General features: G+C 29.2%; 2 protein-coding genes across 3 annotated transcripts in view; both read left to right on the plus strand.

The window, feature by feature from the left end:
• LOC145183507 (uncharacterized) overlaps positions 1-17,978 on the plus strand; it is a 297,046-nt gene that overhangs the window by 102,662 nt on the left and 176,406 nt on the right. The gene's annotated exons all lie outside the window — the stretch shown is intronic.
• On the plus strand, positions 8,596-13,051 carry LOC149893977 (uncharacterized). Of its 2 annotated transcripts, XM_090100831.1 has the most exons (4): positions 8,596-8,666; positions 10,225-10,688; positions 10,844-10,907; positions 10,997-13,051. In XM_090100831.1, exons 2-4 carry the CDS (start codon positions 10,246-10,248, stop codon positions 12,830-12,832), a joined length of 2,343 nt encoding a protein of 780 aa, XP_089956957.1. In that variant the 5' UTR covers positions 8,596-8,666; positions 10,225-10,245; the 3' UTR covers positions 12,833-13,051. The 2 variants fall into 2 exon arrangements, with proteins under 2 accessions (XP_089956957.1, XP_089956954.1); XM_090100828.1 differs by lacking the exon at positions 8,596-8,666 and having other exon boundaries at positions 10,063-10,688.

The following is a 17,978-nucleotide window of genomic DNA, read 5'->3' on the forward strand; positions in this document are numbered from 1 at the left end:
TTAAATATTTATTAAAAAACCTAATAAAATTTGCATTTAAGAAGTTTGTTAAATAAGGAATCCAAATATTGTACTTACTAAAGATAAAAAATAAAAATAAACTGTTAAAAATGTAAAAGACTTTGACTAAAGGTTTTACAAACACGTTTTGTAAATAATATACATAAAAATTCAGTTAAATTTTTCTCATAAAAAGTTAAACTTTTCTTTCAATTTATTTAGTATTTCTTAGGACCGGTTACATTTATAAAATGAGAAACTTTACTCTGTGTTCCTTCAAAACCAGTAAAATATCTTGTAAATTTTCCTCTTTAATTGTTGAATTGGTAAAATATTTTACCAATTTAATAGCTCAAGAAGTTTTTAAGCGGTAAGAAATTTCGTACGAATGAAGAGGTTATCGCTGAAACTGAGGCCTATTTTGAAACAAAAGATAAATCGTTCTACAAAAGTGGTATTGAAATGTTAGAGCGGCGCTGGAATGATTGCGTTGCTCTTGATGGAGATTACGTTGATGAATAAAGCTAATTTTGAACAAAAAAAGCCGTGTTTTCTTTGTTAGGCCCGGGACTTTTCAGCCCATGTGTTACTTTTTTTTTTCTTATTTAATTCTGAATTCTCATACGCTATCTTAAAAAGTTTTACTTTGCGTCATCAGTTTTAGCAATTTTAACACTTCAATTTACCTTTATAAATTATTATTCTCTATTTCAGGACAAGTAAGAAAAATGTATGGCTTAATCACATCAGATTTTGTAAAAGTAAAAGTTAACACTAAAATGTAAACAACTAAACATATTTGAAGTTTTACAATAATTTTAAAATATTTTTAAGTTTACTTTGATTGCAAACTTATAAAAAAAAAACTTTATATTTTATTGTTTTGTAGAACGTTTAGTGCATATTTCATCAGTTTACATGTCGTTTAGGTTCACTTTAACGCAAACAATATTAAAAACTATTCGTGCTTTGGTGAGTTGACTTTTATGCATATTAATTCAAATAACAGATATATATTTAATTTGTATAAATACTCACCCAATAATAAAATCCAATAATGCTACAGTGTTTTGAAAATCTCATAAACTCTAGGGATTCGCTGAATGCTTAGGTGGATATATGAATATTTATACATATATACATGTATGTATAGATAGATACACACACACAGTTGCATTTTTCTGACTCTTCGGCGAATTTTGAAAGAGGTCTTGCACTTCTTTCTTTACAAAAGTCAGCTGCTCCAAAACCAAAGTTCTGGCGACCTCCATTTGCACTTGGAACAGTTTTAAATCTTTTTGAACGTGGCAACTTTATAGCAACTCATGAACATCATCGCAAGCTTCATGATGACCGACAAAACCAATTTTGTAAATAAACAATTATGTAAATAAGCGATTGTGTAAATAAACAAAAACACAGATTTGCGGGATCAGAAAATTCCAACAATATTCATTTTAAAGCGAACGTTTTTCTTCATTCTAATCAATACCTATTTAAAAAATAAGTCGTAGTTTTTTTTGCTGCGTCCTGCATTAAATACCGCTGGGACGCTGCCAGATCAATAAACTTCAATAACGCATTGAAGTTTACTTTTCTGCCTAATCCTAAACCAAAGTTTATTATGAACGAGGTCAATGGCACTGTACATGGTTATTCTGATGCATCAAATTTTAATTTTATTGTGATTTAACATTATCATACGTAATTTTAAAGTAATTTTTATATTATTATTGTATATTAATGTCATTTTAATATTAATATAAAAATAATAGTATTGTTATTTTTATAATGTGCAAAAACATTCTCAGTTCGGCTTTCGTTTCAAGAAAGCAAAATGCGATTCGGGCTGCCTATTCCTTGAACACGATATTTCAAAAAAACTGCATTAAAATATTTCAATTTAGTGCTCAGTTTTATCCTAAAACTTAAAAACAGTAAAATTATAGTGTAGAAAATTATTGAATTATTATTTCTGATTAACTGAATCAATCTTATCATAACTAACAGCCCACTTAATGAAATATCAGCAGACGAATGAGAAATTTGCTTTAGTTAAGAAAGCTGAAAAACGAGCTTGATCAAAGGAAAAATCAAAGGAGAAATTGGAAAAATTAAAATGGGTATTGAAGCTTAATGGGAAGATGATAGAATTCTCAAAAGTTAAATAAAACAAAATATAAACTCTCAGAATTTAAAACATACTTTAAGCGACATCACGAACGTTTGGAGATTGATGATAATGAAAGTTTAATAATGGAGGAAATGGGCTTAAAATATCTAGATATGATTTGAGATTTTTAGGTATTCAACTTGAGTCTAGTCTTCCGAACTTGTTGTGTTAATTGACTGTAGCATGTTGTGTTAATTAACTTTTGATCTGTTTTTGAAGATGTTTCTCAAAAACTCGATTAAAGTTAAAATAAATAAGTTAAGATATCGTGAGTTAAGATAACAAATACAAAGGTAAAATTAGACAACATAAGGTATACTCTTTGGCTAAACTTCATAAGTATAAATTTAGTCGCTAAAGTTAATTGCTAACATTTTTGGATTTTATTTTGTTGCATTGGGGTCGTCGATAACTGACATGTTTTGTGATTTTGTTTAACAAATTATTACAAGCAACAAAAATATTTTATTAAAAGTTCATTAGAAACGTTTAAAGCTTTTAAAATTCAACAAAACATTCGAAAATTAATTACCGTTCGTGAGATTGCTGTACTTTGAGTTAGAAAATCCCGTTTAAATTTGAAATCAGATTTGTGAAATCTCTTTCAGTGTTGATTGAAGATGCAGATGAACTGCAAGTTAATGATGATTTAGCAATCGAATTTGAAGGAATAATTGTAAAGAATCTCGTCATAGTATTTAATCAAAGAATTGAAGTAATTCTATACAGTGCTTAATTAATTTTCCACTTAACAATAGATGTGGAATTTTCCTCTTTAATTCTCCATATTTCTTTAGATAGTTTTGTGTCGTTCTTGAACTTTTCAATACAAAATGATTTTAGGTGGTTTGCATACCTTAATTTGAATGGTATTCTATCAGCATTTTTTTCAGACAGCATTTTTTCATTTTATTCAGAATCAGCATTTTTAAGAATCAGCATTTTTAAGAATCAGCATTTTTAAGAATCAGCATTTTTTGTTATTGTTTTAATTACCTCTTCACAGTTTCTACACTATTGGTATCCAGAGACAATTATTGCTGTTTCTATACATTTTTGAATGGCGTTCCACGATTTCTATACATTTTTACTATAAGGTGGTTTAAACCAGATACATTGCAAAATTGCATTATATGGAAATAAGTAGGCCATTGTCATTGAAGATTTGAACAAAGTGCTTTTTGATTCTTTCCATTTGTTAATCACTTGTGTTTTTAAATACAGATAAACCGTCGCACAGTGAGACGAAATCCCGATTTCGTGGCCAAAAGTCAAATTTTTGAGTTTTATATTTTCGTCTTTTTACGTTCAGATCATGTTTACAGATAGTCCTAGAACAAAATTCCGAACAGGGCAGGTATATACCTGCTCTAGGGTGGCCTGGGCCTCAGTTGACATTTAGCCTCCGTTCGGTACGCACTAAACAAGTGGACACGTCAAAAAATTCTTGCCTGTTTTAAACTGCTGTTAAACAGAAGAAATTATTTCAATTGGAATTCGGCAAAATGGAATCACTTTCTGGAGGCAAGTAGAATATATGGTTATGCACTGTTATTGCTAATTTTATTTTTTTTCATATTTAAATCGCGCGACAAGTAAACATAAAAAATTGTTAATTTTTTATCTGAAATCGATTTTCTAATGTCGTTTTAAAAGTTTAACCGCGGTTATCCACTTTCTTTTGACAAGGAACTGATAGTGTTAAAGTATAGTGTTAAATATAACATATTAAAAAACTGGCTGCCATTGAGTGCCATTTTAATAGTGAGACTAATTTTATGGAGGAATGCGTGGTGCGACATTAAACTATGTTAATAGATTAATGTCGCACCACGCATTAATGGTCATGGAAATTAGTGAATTAACATTATTTAATGACACTAATTACATTTTAATGCAATAATTTATTATTTTAAATATATGCTTTAAAAGTTACTGCTCATTCCGTTTTATGATAATCTCAAAATTTTATAAAATAGTCCTCAAAGAACTCTCAGCAGTTATAACTGTATTTTTTTTTACAGAGTCTTCCAAATCTTCAAATACGGAATTGTCAAGAAAAGATATATTCTTTATGGTGAAAGACAGTTTAAAAAATGAATATAAATTCATCATTGATGTTTTGACAGATGCAATTTTCAAAAAAATGGAACATGTGATACAAGTAGGCGAGGATGAAATGTCATTATCACGGTAATTTTCAATATTTTGATCGAGATGGAGAGCAGCAGGAAGATGGGAAGATTTTTTTCTGAAAAAAAATGAAGAGTGGTTGAAGGGCAACGTACATTTTTCAAAATTATCCAATACTGAATGCACAACACCTGAGAAGATTGTGAAGAGTGATAATAAAAAAGGAACATGTGGGCGACCTTCGCAATCCTTTGCTTCATCTAGTGAAAGATCAAAGAGGCGAAAGACTCAAGAAGTACGTTCTACTTTTTCTACAGAAGAATTGGCTATGCTGCTCAAATGAGTTTAAGGACTTCTGGTCAAGTACATGCTGCTCAAGTTGTTAAAGATGTCACATTAACAATCCCAACAAGAGACTCAAAATTTATATCCGCTGTTAGTTCACAAAATGAAGTACCTTTTACCCCAGATGAAGCACTTTCTTTAATGATCGAGAAAGGAGAATCAAAGCACTCTTATCAACTATCAAGAAATGTAGTTAGAGCACATAAATGCAAATTATACCCATCATACCTTAAAGAAGAAAAAGCAAAAAACGTTGTTATCCATCAGTTGTGACAACTGTTAATGAGTCGTGCGCACAAATTGAACAACAGGCTTTATTTGATCATACCACATCTAGAATTATACAACTTCAGGCTGATGTCGTTGATACTCTAAATCCGGAAATTCTGCAAAAATTAGTACTTTACTGTAAATGGGGATGTGATGGAAGCAGCGGTCAAAGTGTTTATAAACAAAAATTTACTGAGACTGGAAAATCTGATGAAAGCATTTTTTATACTTCTCTTGTACCTTTACAATTAATACACAATAACCACGAGACGGTCTGACCTCAGATTCGTAATCAGCGACCTCGAAAACCCTTATGTAGGTAATTTGGGAATTTTGGCCACGAAATCGGGATTTCGTCCCACTGTGCGTCGTCTCGATTCAATTCAAAATCAGCGTGGTTTTAATGTAAAATCAGCGTGGTTGTAATGTAGTGATAGTTGGAAAGAAGGAAAATACCAACAAGTTCACAAACCTCAGCACCGTCGAAAGCACCCATGGTAACATCAAACAAACTGCTTTTTTTTTTTATCCAAACTTTTTCATCATTGAAGAGCAAAGATTTTCTTGCGCATTTAATAATCTCTAATGACGTCGTTTACAAGTTTTTCATCAATTGATATGTAGAAATCATTTATGTTAAAAAATAAGAAACTTATAAAGGTGTTTTTCAGTAATAGCCTAACTTAAACCAATCAGTAACATTTTGTGTGCATATCCATTGGTTGAGAGCAAGTTTATGTTTGATATCAGAGTTTATTTTTGAAAGTATACTTTTACTGATTCTTCCAATTTCATTTTTCGCAGGATTTAGCAATCGGACTTTTGGGTTGTTTATAAAATTCTTGCGTGATCTAATATCGGTATATGATCTAACACCGGCATTCTAGATCTACTAGTGAATAAAAATCCGGATTTCGGAATTTCGGAATTCCGAAATTCCGTCATATTTTGAATTTTTAAAAATCCGGAATTCAAAAACGCAAATTCCGGATTTTTCGAATTTAGAATTTCGATTATTTAATTCTTATTTTATTTTTGAAGTTATTTAGAACTGTTTTTATAAAAATTTCAAAAAAAACTTTTGTTTTGTTTTTATATTATGTATTTCTTCCGTTCTAAAAATTTCAATTTTTATTACTAAAAACGTTTTTCAACAACAAAGTTGTCATCCTCAGTAGTATAATACAACAGTTTTTAGTAATAAAAATTAAAATTTTTAAAACGGAATAAATACATAATATAAAAACAAAACAAAAGTTTTTTTTTGAAATTTTTAGAATTTCGAATTTAGAAGAACTTTTACTATAGATGGCAGCATTGTGTACTTTCATTGTTATAAATTCAAAAAATTTAAATTTTAGTAGGCTTAGGCTACTGCAAATGCATTAAAATTTTTTTTTTAAATGAAATATTAACATTAAGAAATTAAATTGTATGCAGAGCAGACAAAGTAAGTCATTATATTAATTTTATGTTTCAAAAATTTTGTAGACTTACATTGTTATTGTTTTAAATCCCAACCCAAGTATGGTAGATAAAGCTGAAGAAACTTTTATGGACATTTCAAAAGAAAGCTCATCAAATTCAGTGTGGAAATATTTTCTACGAGGGAAAACAAATCAGGTGGCGAAATGCATGCAATGCAAGCAAGTTTTAAAGATATTGGGTGGATGTACAACTCCCATGCACACACATCTTCGTTCTAAACACAACACAGTTTTGAACAAGCGAAAGTTTGATGAAAATACAACAGCTTCTACATCTGACAGTAACGATAGTGTTGTGAGCACAACCAGAAAAACGAACACGATCATTGGTTTTTTCAAGTCAAAAAAAGATGAAACTTTTCCTGCCGTAGTAGCTGCCGTAGAATGATTGCTTCTGATGGTTTACCGTTTCGTGTTTTTTGTACGTCAAACGATTTAAGAAAATGTTTAACAATGCGTGGATTCGGTGATATTCCAAAATCACCCACCAGCATACAGAAAGTCGTGATCGATTATACTAAAAAAATTAAACAATTGCAAATTGCTGAAATTAATCAATTAAAAAAGGATTTATGCTTTAGTCTAACATTGGACGAGTGGACGTCCTCTCGAAATAGACATTATATGAATGTTAACGTTCATGGGTCGAAAAATATCTGGAATTTGGGTCTTTCTCGAATTAATGGTCGATTTGCGGCTGAAAATTGTGTAAAATTGTTAGAGGACAAGTTAGGATCATTTCAGTTAAATATAAGGAACGATATTTCGTGTATTGTAACTGATGGTGCTTCTATGATGCAAAAAGTGGGTAGATTATTACCATGTGAACAAATTTTGTGTTTTGCTCATGCAATTCAGATTGCAATTGTAAATGTGATCTACAAACAAACAGAGAAAGAGGTAGATGAAGATGATTATGAGAGTGTCCTAGATCTGGACTCTGATGAAGAAGATTTAAGTGATGATGAAGGAATGCAAGTGGGGACGAGAAATGAATGTGATGTAGAAATTACTGAAAAGTTTACATTGCGAAATGTAATCATGAAAGTTCGGGTAATTGTTCGAATGTTTCGACGTTCCCCTTTAAAAAATGAAGTGTTGCAAAAACATGTGAAGGAAGATCATGGAAAGGAATTGCAGCTGTTGCTTGATTCGAAGACAAGATGGAGTAGCCTGATGTCCATGTTAGAACGTTTTAATCTTTTGAAAAGTTCAATAAAAAAGGCAATAATTGATATCAAAGCGGATACATTTTTGAATGATTCAGAATGGAATATAATATCTACAGTTTCTAGAAATTTGAAGCCTATAAAATTAGCCGTAGACGCGTTATGCCGTGCTGATGCAAATTTACTTTATGCGGATGCAACATTTACGTTTGTGTTAGAAAATTTTGATGAGAATGAAGAAATTGGCCGTGAAATGAAAAAAGAGTTTGAAGTTCAAATTAATCGAAGAAGAACTGTGGTATCCGATGTTCTTCAATATTTGCATAATGGGGGTAAAACCAAAATTCACAAGAACATTTTGCGTCGCTCAAAAACTGAATTAACCAAAATTATCATATCCCTAATCCAAAGACTTAGTGGTGAAGTAGCATTAGAAATAGACCCGACAGTATCTGAGTCTACTAAAATGGATGACGATAAACCTATCGAATCATTGGAAACTCAGTTATCCTTGCAGGAAATTCTTCAGCAAAAGATAAAGGAATCACTCTCGGAATCACGGTCAAAAGTTCTACAAAAATCATCGATTCGTTCCGAAATTCGCAGTGAAATGAAATTTTGGGATGAAGGGGGATCCCGCGGAATGCTTTTGGAAGATCTTTACAAAAGTTTATTAACAATTCCACCAACTAGTGTGGAGTCAGAGCGCGCTTTTTCCGCTGCAGGAGCATTTTCAACAAAAATTCGATCAAGGCTCAACGACAAAACATTGGATACTTTGTGCTTTTTAAGAAGCTTTTTCAAAAATCAAAATAAAATGAAAATTGAACTTTCATTTTGCAATTTTATTTATGTAGTTCAAAAATATTTTAATATGAAATATTTCCTTATTTTTTAATTTGTTTTAATTTTATTGTTTTGAACTAAATACATTTATGTTAAAAAATAATGTACTTTCTATTCTTTATATTTTTTAAATTCTTCTATAATAATTCCGGAATTAAACCGGAATTCCGGATTTCATCTCCTGTAATTCCGAAAATCCGGAATTCAGTTTTTTACAAAAAAATGGATTCACTAAACAGCATGGTAGGCAGCTGATTTTTTTTTTCAAATAAAATATTTTTTAGGCATTAGTTTATCAGATAGGTACTACAAAATTATAAATACTGCATGAATATGATAAGTTTTGTTAAATGCTTCGTAAGCTCTTTTCAAGTTATTTTGGCAGTTTGTTCTTTACCCAGGTGATAAAAACGTATTTTTGCATAGTTTTCTGAAATAAGTTTAATCAGTGCAAATAAATGGTTATCAGTTATAGCTGAGTCAAACATATGAGAAGCTTGTTCAATAAATATTTTTGAGTAATCAACTGATCTCAAAATAGCACTAGAAGTGGCATTTTGAATTCCTATTTCATTTGGAAGGTGGCCATTTATTGAGGCAAGCAACCTTTAGAAACATCTTTCAGTTTCTTCGCATATGATAACAACACTTTTGGTTGGTTTAATTAAACCTCCTCTGTCTTTGAATTTTAAAAAACTATTTTTTTTAAATTAAAGGAAAGTACTAATGTATTCCAACATTTAATGCAGATGGTTTATTGTAAATTTATGTATCATACATTATTTGATAAGATACATAATGTTGATAATGTTTGTTAACATACAAAATATATGTTATCAAAAAATTTCCTTCACAAGTCGTTTTGAATAACAAGTTAAAAACAATCGACTCATTTAGAGCTGGAACATTACAAAGAATAATATATAAGTAAATAATATATATTAAAAAATAATATTTTGTATTTAATATTTTTATTAAATACTATATCCATTAATTACATTTATGTATTAAATAATCCTAGAAGAAACCCCTGAGTTGTGTGTACTCACAGCACTCAGCTAATAGTTCATGCAGCATGTACATATCTTGCTACAAAAAAAGTAAATAAAAAATTTGTCAAAATTGTGAGTTGTTATCAACCTTTTAGCACACTGCATTGGGTAACTAAGAACTAAAAGGTACATGGATTATGCATAAATATTATTTAATCGTAAATTGCACTTAAAAAGTACATCGAATATTTTGTACTTTAGTATCTAAATAATTACTTTAACTGTCTAATTTTTTTAGAAATCATTTCATTTCCTTAAAATTTTTTAAACATTATTTCATAGTCAAGTTTTTCTTTCAAAACTCTATTTATTTTCTTTCATATCTCTGTAAAAAGCCTTATAAAATAAGCCACTATCAAGTTAAAGTCAACACTCGGCTCACTTTGGGAAATGTACTATTTATATTCAATAAAATTATTTGCAATTTAAAAAATTTTAAAACTTAGTCATTATTTTGGGAAAAATAAAACCAATTACATTTTCATGGTTCCATTTAAGTATTGCGAAATAGGACAGAACCTCGCTTAAAATGTTATTTTCGCGTCTTAAATTTGTATAATAACAACAAGTTTGCCATTTTTAAATGTGTTTGGAAAAGGATACTTTTTGCGATGTTTTATAATATAAAATAATAATTAAAATCTAATACGGATAAAGTATTTATATTAGCCATATATTTTGCTTTTGTATTTATGGTATTATCATATTATATTATCTTACACAACAAGTATATAAAAAATCTTTTTCAGACTGAATTTAAATATTAAAAAATGAATGCAAAATGTGGATCTGGGAAACCAACAAGAAAAAGAACGCATAATATTATAACTAGACATGAAAGTGAAAGATATGCTGGGCAACCAAACGAACTACCTGTTAGTGACCTTCCAACATATAAACAGACTATTCAATATGCTTATAAGGTCGAAAAAGAAATGATTACAACTAAAAAAATTGATTCTCCTGCCATAGTTTTAAAAGTAAGTGAAGAAATTTTAAAAATTTGGAAAAAAGTGAATCCAAATCTTCCACTTATGAAGGAAAAACCTCTAAGAAATAAGTTACAAAGAACATTTCAAAAAGTAATTGCAGCTGAACGATCTAAAGCTTCAAAACATAAAAACAGTGTTCGTTGGTTGGAAAATAACCTTTTAAAGTTGTTTGACATATCAACATGCAGATGTGAACTTCCTCTTTTAAATTGCGATGACAGGTTTGAAGTTACATTTTCAAAAAACCACAATATTAAACAATATGTTTGTTCACACAAATTTGTGACTAAACTGTCAACAAATTTTACAGCTGTAAAGTTTTTTTATTTCTTCTCAAATTATGGCATTATATTTTATTATACATATTACCCTTTAGAAATGTTCGATGCAAGGGTTGCACTAACAAGCACTATGTATGTCTCTGTGAAGAAAGCAAACAGGTGACTTTTTTTTTTGTATAATTATTTTTTATGCTTTTTATTATTTAAATACTTTCTCTAAGCTATAAAATTTTTTTTTTTAACTTAAGGTTCCAGTTCTAGAACGAGAGTATTTAAAGGATCAAAAAGTTAAGCGAGGGCCCTTTGGAACTTGGCAGATAGGCCAAATTGATAAGAAAGAGACAGCCAAGATCGCAAGAAAAAAAAGTAAGGAGAAAATTTATTTAACAAGTGACATGGCACTTCATTCAGATAATGATTGTATCAGTGAAACTTATGATGTAGAAATAGATAATAATGATGATTATAAAAATCAAAACCATGAGTTTTTTGCAAAAACACTGTGTAAAAAAAATTACACAGATTTAACTAACATTGCCAAAGCTGCTATCAGGTTCGAAGTTAGTGACGCTGCAACATCTGCCATAGCAACTGCTACCTTGATAGACTATCAAATTATAACTCAAAATGACAGATCACAAATTATCACTGAAAAAAAGATATTTGATACTAAAAAGCGTGTTTCAACCATGATTAGTGAAAAACATAGTTCAGAAGTTTTTCATTTAAAAGTCATTGGAGTAGATAGTAAAAAAGACAAAAATACATTAGCACATATATTAGGATATGATCAATATGCAGAACCTATTATTAAAAGAACAGTAAAAGATGAACATCACTTAACTTTTACTGCAGAAAGTGGACCTTTTTCTAAGAAATATTTAACTCATATTGAAATAAAAAATGGAACAGGAATTACAATGGCAACTGAGACTCTAAAAATACTCAAAAAATACAACAGCATTAGTAGTTTGGAAGCCATTGTTCTTGATAATACTTCTGCTAATACTGGTGCAGATAATGGCTTAGTTGTGACATTAGAAAAGCTTTTAAACCGACGAATCCATTTAATAGGATGTGTACTTCACCAAAATGAGTTACCACTTCGCCATGTCATAGCTGAAGTAGATGGTAAAACTAACGATCCAAAGAAATATAAGGGCCCTATTGGTCAAAAAGCTTCTGCAAGTGATTTGCATGATTTACCAATAATTGATTTTGTTCCAATTCATTCAGAGATTGATTCCTATGTAAACTCTAATATTTTATCTGATCTTAGTACAGATCAACGTAAACTTTACGAGTACTGTATTGGAATATCTAAAGGCTTTATATCTCCAAAATATTCAATAAAAAAACCAGGACCTGTTTACCATGCCAGATGGTTAACTCTAGCTTTAAGAATAATGATGGTTTATGCAAGATCGAAGAATCCTACAGATGAGTTGTGTACAATTACAAAGTATATAGTCCAAGTATATTGCCCCATGTGGTTTGCCCATAAAAGGTCTGGACTTTATAAAGATGCTCCTAGACTTCTTCATAAGACAATAGAGCTTGTTAAAAATCAGGCAGATAATATACAGCAAATTGTTTTTCAAAATCTTCAAGGAAACTCTTATTGCTGTCTTCAAGAAAACTTTTTATATTCTATGTTGCAAGATGATGAAAAAGATATAAGGGCTCAAGCTATTAAGCAAGTTTTGCACATAAGGCAATTAAGAGAAGTAAGTCCTGAAGTCAAACCAAAAATCAAAGCAAAATTAATTATGCCTATTAACTTTAACGCTTATACATGGAGTAGTTTAGTTGATGTTTCTTTAATTGAGGTTGAACCTCCAACTTCTATCCTAATTCCATCATTTGAATTAGAGAACGCTTTGCAGACTTCTAAAAAACCTATTCTTACAGATTTACCCAACAATTCACAGTCAGTGGAAAGGTCCGTGAAGCTAGTATCAGAGGCATCAAAGATAGTTTATGGTCAAGTAAAGAGACATAATTTTATTCTAACTAAAAACCAAAGCAGAGCAGAAAATAAATGTAATTTATCTAAAACTGATTACTTTATACCTTTTTCATGAGAAAATGTTTTTTTTTTCAATTTAATTTAGATCACATACCAAAGTCAGAGGGCATCCTTGACTTGACTACTGTCAAGAATAATTTTTTTAAAAATAGCAAACCTCTCTTAAACTTAACTTTGAAATCACCCCTGTGCAAAAAAACATGTTGAACGCAGTAATTTCAGAAATAAGCGGGGGCTAAGGCAGCCAGAAACAAAATTTAAATAAAAAAATAAAGTTTTAAGGAGGGGGGGGGGGGACTCTTGCCCCTCAGCCCTCTGTTTCTATCTCAGTGTTTAAGATTATGTGGTGAATATTCATTCCATAATATTCAAATATTCTAATGGAATGAATATTTGTATCAAAGTTTGTACTGAAGTATAATAAATATTAAAAATGCCATAAAAATGAATAATTCATTGAAAACAAGAGAATACTTAAAAACTTTAAAACTATTTCCCAAAATTGCTCTTTATCCAATAGGTCTTAAATTTTCAGGATTGTCTTAGAATAATATGTACAACAAATCCCAAAGTGAGCCAATATGATCTGAGAAAAAAAGTACATTTTGGTAGTGGCTTATTATAAAATGTACATCGATCACTTCTAAGAGCTCCGATTGCCGTCCTCTTGGAAGGGAAATTTTGGCTTTAACTTTTTTTGAAAAAGAATACGCTATCCAGTTATATTTTGAGATCAGTGTAGCTAAACTAACAACAGATTCAAGTAAAAAAAAAACAAATCAAATTTTAATTTACTGCTTTGTGACATCATCTACACTGATATTAAGTTATATAAATATCCGTGTTGGTGATGTCAAAACATAACCCCTCGTCTGATACAAAATAGACCAGGTAATTATAATCCATTATTTAAATTTTATTTAATTTTTAAAAGATAGTTTTATAATATAAAAAGTTTTTATTTATAATAAATATTTATATATTCAAAATTAACATTTTTTATAGAAACATGGTGCTTTCATAAAAACTTTTTTGAAATTTTTTTTTACAAAGTTGTTTATCAGTCGTATATCTGTAATGAAAACTGTAACAAAAAAGTATAAACACGTTTATTGCAAAATTTAGACATCAAGTAAATTAAACGATTTCGAAAGTCTAAAAAGCCATATGTATTTAATGATAACAATATTTTTTTCTGCTTTAGGTATAAGTTAGCCGTATATTAAACTGAAGGTAAAAATAATAAAGAGCAATAAAAAATTACATACGTATGTATAACATTGAAGTGAGGGGTGATTTTAGGCAACAACATAAGAAAAAAAAAAATTTTTGAACTACTTTATAAAGATTTATTTATTGTTTGTTGCATACATTGTATTTAGAAATACTTATGTAATATGTATTTAATAATAACAACAAACTTTTATGCTTTTTTTAAGGTATAAGCTTTGAATGCATATTAAACTAAAAAAAAGAATTGTAAAAATCATTAAACCAATAATATATACCACGTTCATACTTCTAGGACAGTTTTATAAATAAGGATTTTGTATATTGATATTAAGCTAAACACGCCAAGAATATATAACCGAGATGTGGGAGCTCAGAGATTACAGGTAAGAAAATTTTATTCATTGCAATTAAATTAACACAAGTTTTGATAACTTTACAGAAAATATTGCTGGACTCGCTGCTACAAACATCATAAACTACTACGAAACAAGTTTCTCTGATAATCCAGGAAAATTAAAATTACTATTTTAATATGTTTGATGTGCTTATCATTCCTGGCCAGGGCTTAAAATCCATCAAAAAAAGATTTCAAATAGGAAAAAAAACGGCTTTGATTTTTTTATTTATTAAAATATAAGTTTAAAAGTGGCGATGAAAATCTTTTGCAATATGAAACAAAACAAAACACGAGAATCCATACTCATTTTAGGGAGATTTTAAGAATACGTTCTCATTTATTGAAGAGTTTTTGGTTTAGACAAAATGCGTATTGAGTTTAGGGAGAATGGGTACTCAACTCAGGAAATTGTTAAATAGAGGTAAAGCAACAAAAATGATCTCATGCACCCCTCACCATAAAAACCTGAATCTCCCAAGTTAAAATTTTTTTATTTTTGCGTCATAAAAGCAAAACATAAACTTGGCATTGTTTCGATTAAATAAAAACATAATAAACTTAAGTGTAGTGTGCTAAAGAATTGCAATTTTATCTTTAAATTGGAAAAAACAGTAAATAAGCAACTCTTTATATGTTTGACCTTCTTAATGTGTGTTGTATAATGTTGTTATTTTGATTTTTATTATTACAAAAAAATAATGCAGTATTAAAAATCAAACTAATGCATGATGAACATCATGACATTTCCACCGCTCCAAAAAAATGAACAAATAGATCTAAATTTTGTAGAATCCAAATTGTAACTTTGAAAAATGTCTGGTATTTTTTTAATATATTTAATATGTACACACTCTGTATTTCGTTTCAAATATAAACCAAAATTATTCATAATATGTTTACAGTCTGCATTTTGTTTTAAAAGGAATCGAGAAAATATGAAGTTTATAAAAGTTTCAGTGATTGAGAAATTGCTAGAAGTTTATTTTATGTATCTGTGTAAAGTTTAAAACCCAATAAAAATAATAGTATATATAAAATTATATATATATATATATATATATAAATTATTATAGAAGAATTTAAAAAATATAAAGAAAAGAAAGTACATTATTTTTTAACATAAATGTATTTAGTTCAAAACAATAAAATTAAAGCAAATTACAAAATAAGGAAATATTTCATATTAAAATATTTTTGAACTACATAAATAAAATTGCAAAATGAAAGTTCAAGTTTCATTTTGATTTTTGAAAAAGCTTCTTAAAAAGCACAAAGTATCCAATGTTTTGTCGTTGAGCCTTGAGCAATTATATATATATATATATATATATATATATATATATATATATATATATATATATATATATATATATATATATATATATATATATATATAATTACTTTGATGGATTTTTTTGTTTGTGCCAGAAATACCAAGCGAAAGACTCTTTTATGTCTTTAAAACTCGAATACAAGCATCCCTAAGCATTAAAAAAAAAAGGGCTCAAGGAATTAAGATTTTGAAAATAAAGATTAAGTCAATGGTGTATTTAGAATGAGAATATTTTGGTTTATCTAAAAAACGTTGAAGCAAAATCTTTTTTCCATAAACTCAATTCAAAGTAAGTTCATTTTGTTTTAGAATCTTTTTTTTATTACACTCCAATTTGCAGAAAAATTGATGAAAAAAATCGATGCATAAACCAAGAATTTGTCGATTATGTGCGAATAATCGACACGCATAAAATTAATTGACTGAAACTTCTTTACATCATCTATGAGATCTCCGTTTATATGCAAATCTTTAAGTAAAAGTTAAAAACACTGAAACATTTCTTGATGAATCACAAGAGCTGGGCAGCATATTTCAAATTTGAGACTTACATGTAGTTTTATCACTTTTAGAGACTTCTGAAACATTAGGAAACCTGGTTGGATAAAGAATTAACAGTTAAAAGAAAATACGTTGCAGCAGGTCCAGGTAGAAAGAACAAGGGCTGGGAAGATCTAAGCGAGAGAAGCAAAAGATCTAAGGTAGTAATAAACCAATATAGTTCAAACAAATTCAAAAAGTAGTTTACTCGCTAAACATCCTGCTGAAGCATTGTCATTAGCTTCAATAAGAAAAGCCTCTTGAGATCCTATCAAGAAAGATTTTGTTTTTTTCATGAAAAAGGCTACAAATACTGGAAAAGTTAAAAGCATGGAGGTTAGTTCTCCTATAAAAATGGCTTGAGCTTAAAAATTCAGTGTGATCTTTCCCATGAACAACATCAATTTATCAGAAATTATTATGGATAATACAGAATGCAGATATATATGAGGGCGTAGTTTTGGCAGAAATATCTGTTTCAATTTCTTTTCAGATTATGTTTAATCATACTCTGACTTTTTACTAAATTTTTCTGATTACCAAGACTCCATGAGAATATTTGGTGAAAGGGGGGGGGGGGGGAAGTTTGAAGGTGTACGTTTAAATTTGAAAGTGTACATAAAGTTTGAAGGTGCATATTTCATTTAAAATGGAGTTTTCATGGTGTCTCCAAAGTGTTTATAAACAAAAAAATACTGATATACTGAAACAGTCTTTTTCAGACAGTTCCACTTAATTTAACCATCATGGAAAAAATAGTATGGTTGAATAAGAAGCCTCTAGTATACACTATTGAAAGCCCTTAAATCTCTAATATCAAAAGAAAATGAAAGAGTTTATCAGAAATGATGTCGAACATCTTAAAACTGAAAAAAAGTGGTCGTTTAAGGTAAAGTTTAAGGTAAAGTTGGAAGTAGCAGAAGGGAACCCCTGAAAATATTAGTTTCATTAACCGCGTTAGTTTCAAAAATCACAAATCTAAAAATGGAAAATTATTTCCCCTGATGTTTCGTCTTTTTTAATGACATAACAAAATAAAGCTGTTTTTGCAAATAATAAATTTTTTTCTTTTTTTTTATTTTGGTAATAGAATGGTAAGATACTCTATTTGGTCTTATGAGTTCAATTTTTTTATTTTAATTAGTATATGTGCATGTTTTGGTTTGAGGAACCCAAATTTTTTATTGAAATCTTTGTGCGCCTAAAAGACTTAAACAAGCATGTGCATGTGTAGTACGCGCCTTAGATACACGTAAAATTTATTTAAAAAAGAAGTGGTATATATTGTATAATTGATATTTGTGGTATATATATTAGTGGTATATATTGTATAATTGATATATTGTATAATTGGTATTTGGGATCGAGGAATTCAAATATTTTATTTAAATAATTGTTTGCGCGCGTAAATAACACTTAGACGCGTACGCGCGCGTAATACGCGTAAAATTTATTTCTAACAACAAATTTAAATTTTCTGACCCAAAAATAAAATTATTGATGGATAACATGTTTATATTTGATGATTATATTTTTGAATTCTCAAAAAAGTAATTTGTTTTTTTTTTAATTCTCTGAAAAGTGTTTGCGAATGTATTTATTATTGCAATTGTTAAATTTATGTGCTAAAGTCTCCGGACATAACATATATTTGAGCGGAAGAACATACTCAAAGTATCTGGTAGATTTTCTCAACCG

This window comes from Hydra viridissima, unplaced genomic scaffold (assembly GCF_058129835.1).
Source record: "Hydra viridissima isolate aposymbiotic clone 2 unplaced genomic scaffold, HvirCarnegie_v1 scaffold_1, whole genome shotgun sequence".
Lineage (NCBI taxonomy): Eukaryota > Metazoa > Cnidaria > Hydrozoa > Anthoathecata > Hydridae > Hydra > Hydra viridissima.

Coding starts and splice junctions, on each gene's coding strand:
- LOC149893977 (XM_090100831.1), top strand. CDS start 10,246: ATGAATGCAAAATGTGGATCTGGGAAACCAACAAGAAAAAGAACGCAT. Junction 10,689..10,843: donor CTTTTAAATTGCGATGACAG/GTTTGAAGTTAC, acceptor ATTACCCTTTAG/AAATGTTCGATGCAAGGGTT. Junction 10,908..10,996: donor TCTGTGAAGAAAGCAAACAG/GTGACTTTTTTT, acceptor TTTTAACTTAAG/GTTCCAGTTCTAGAACGAGA.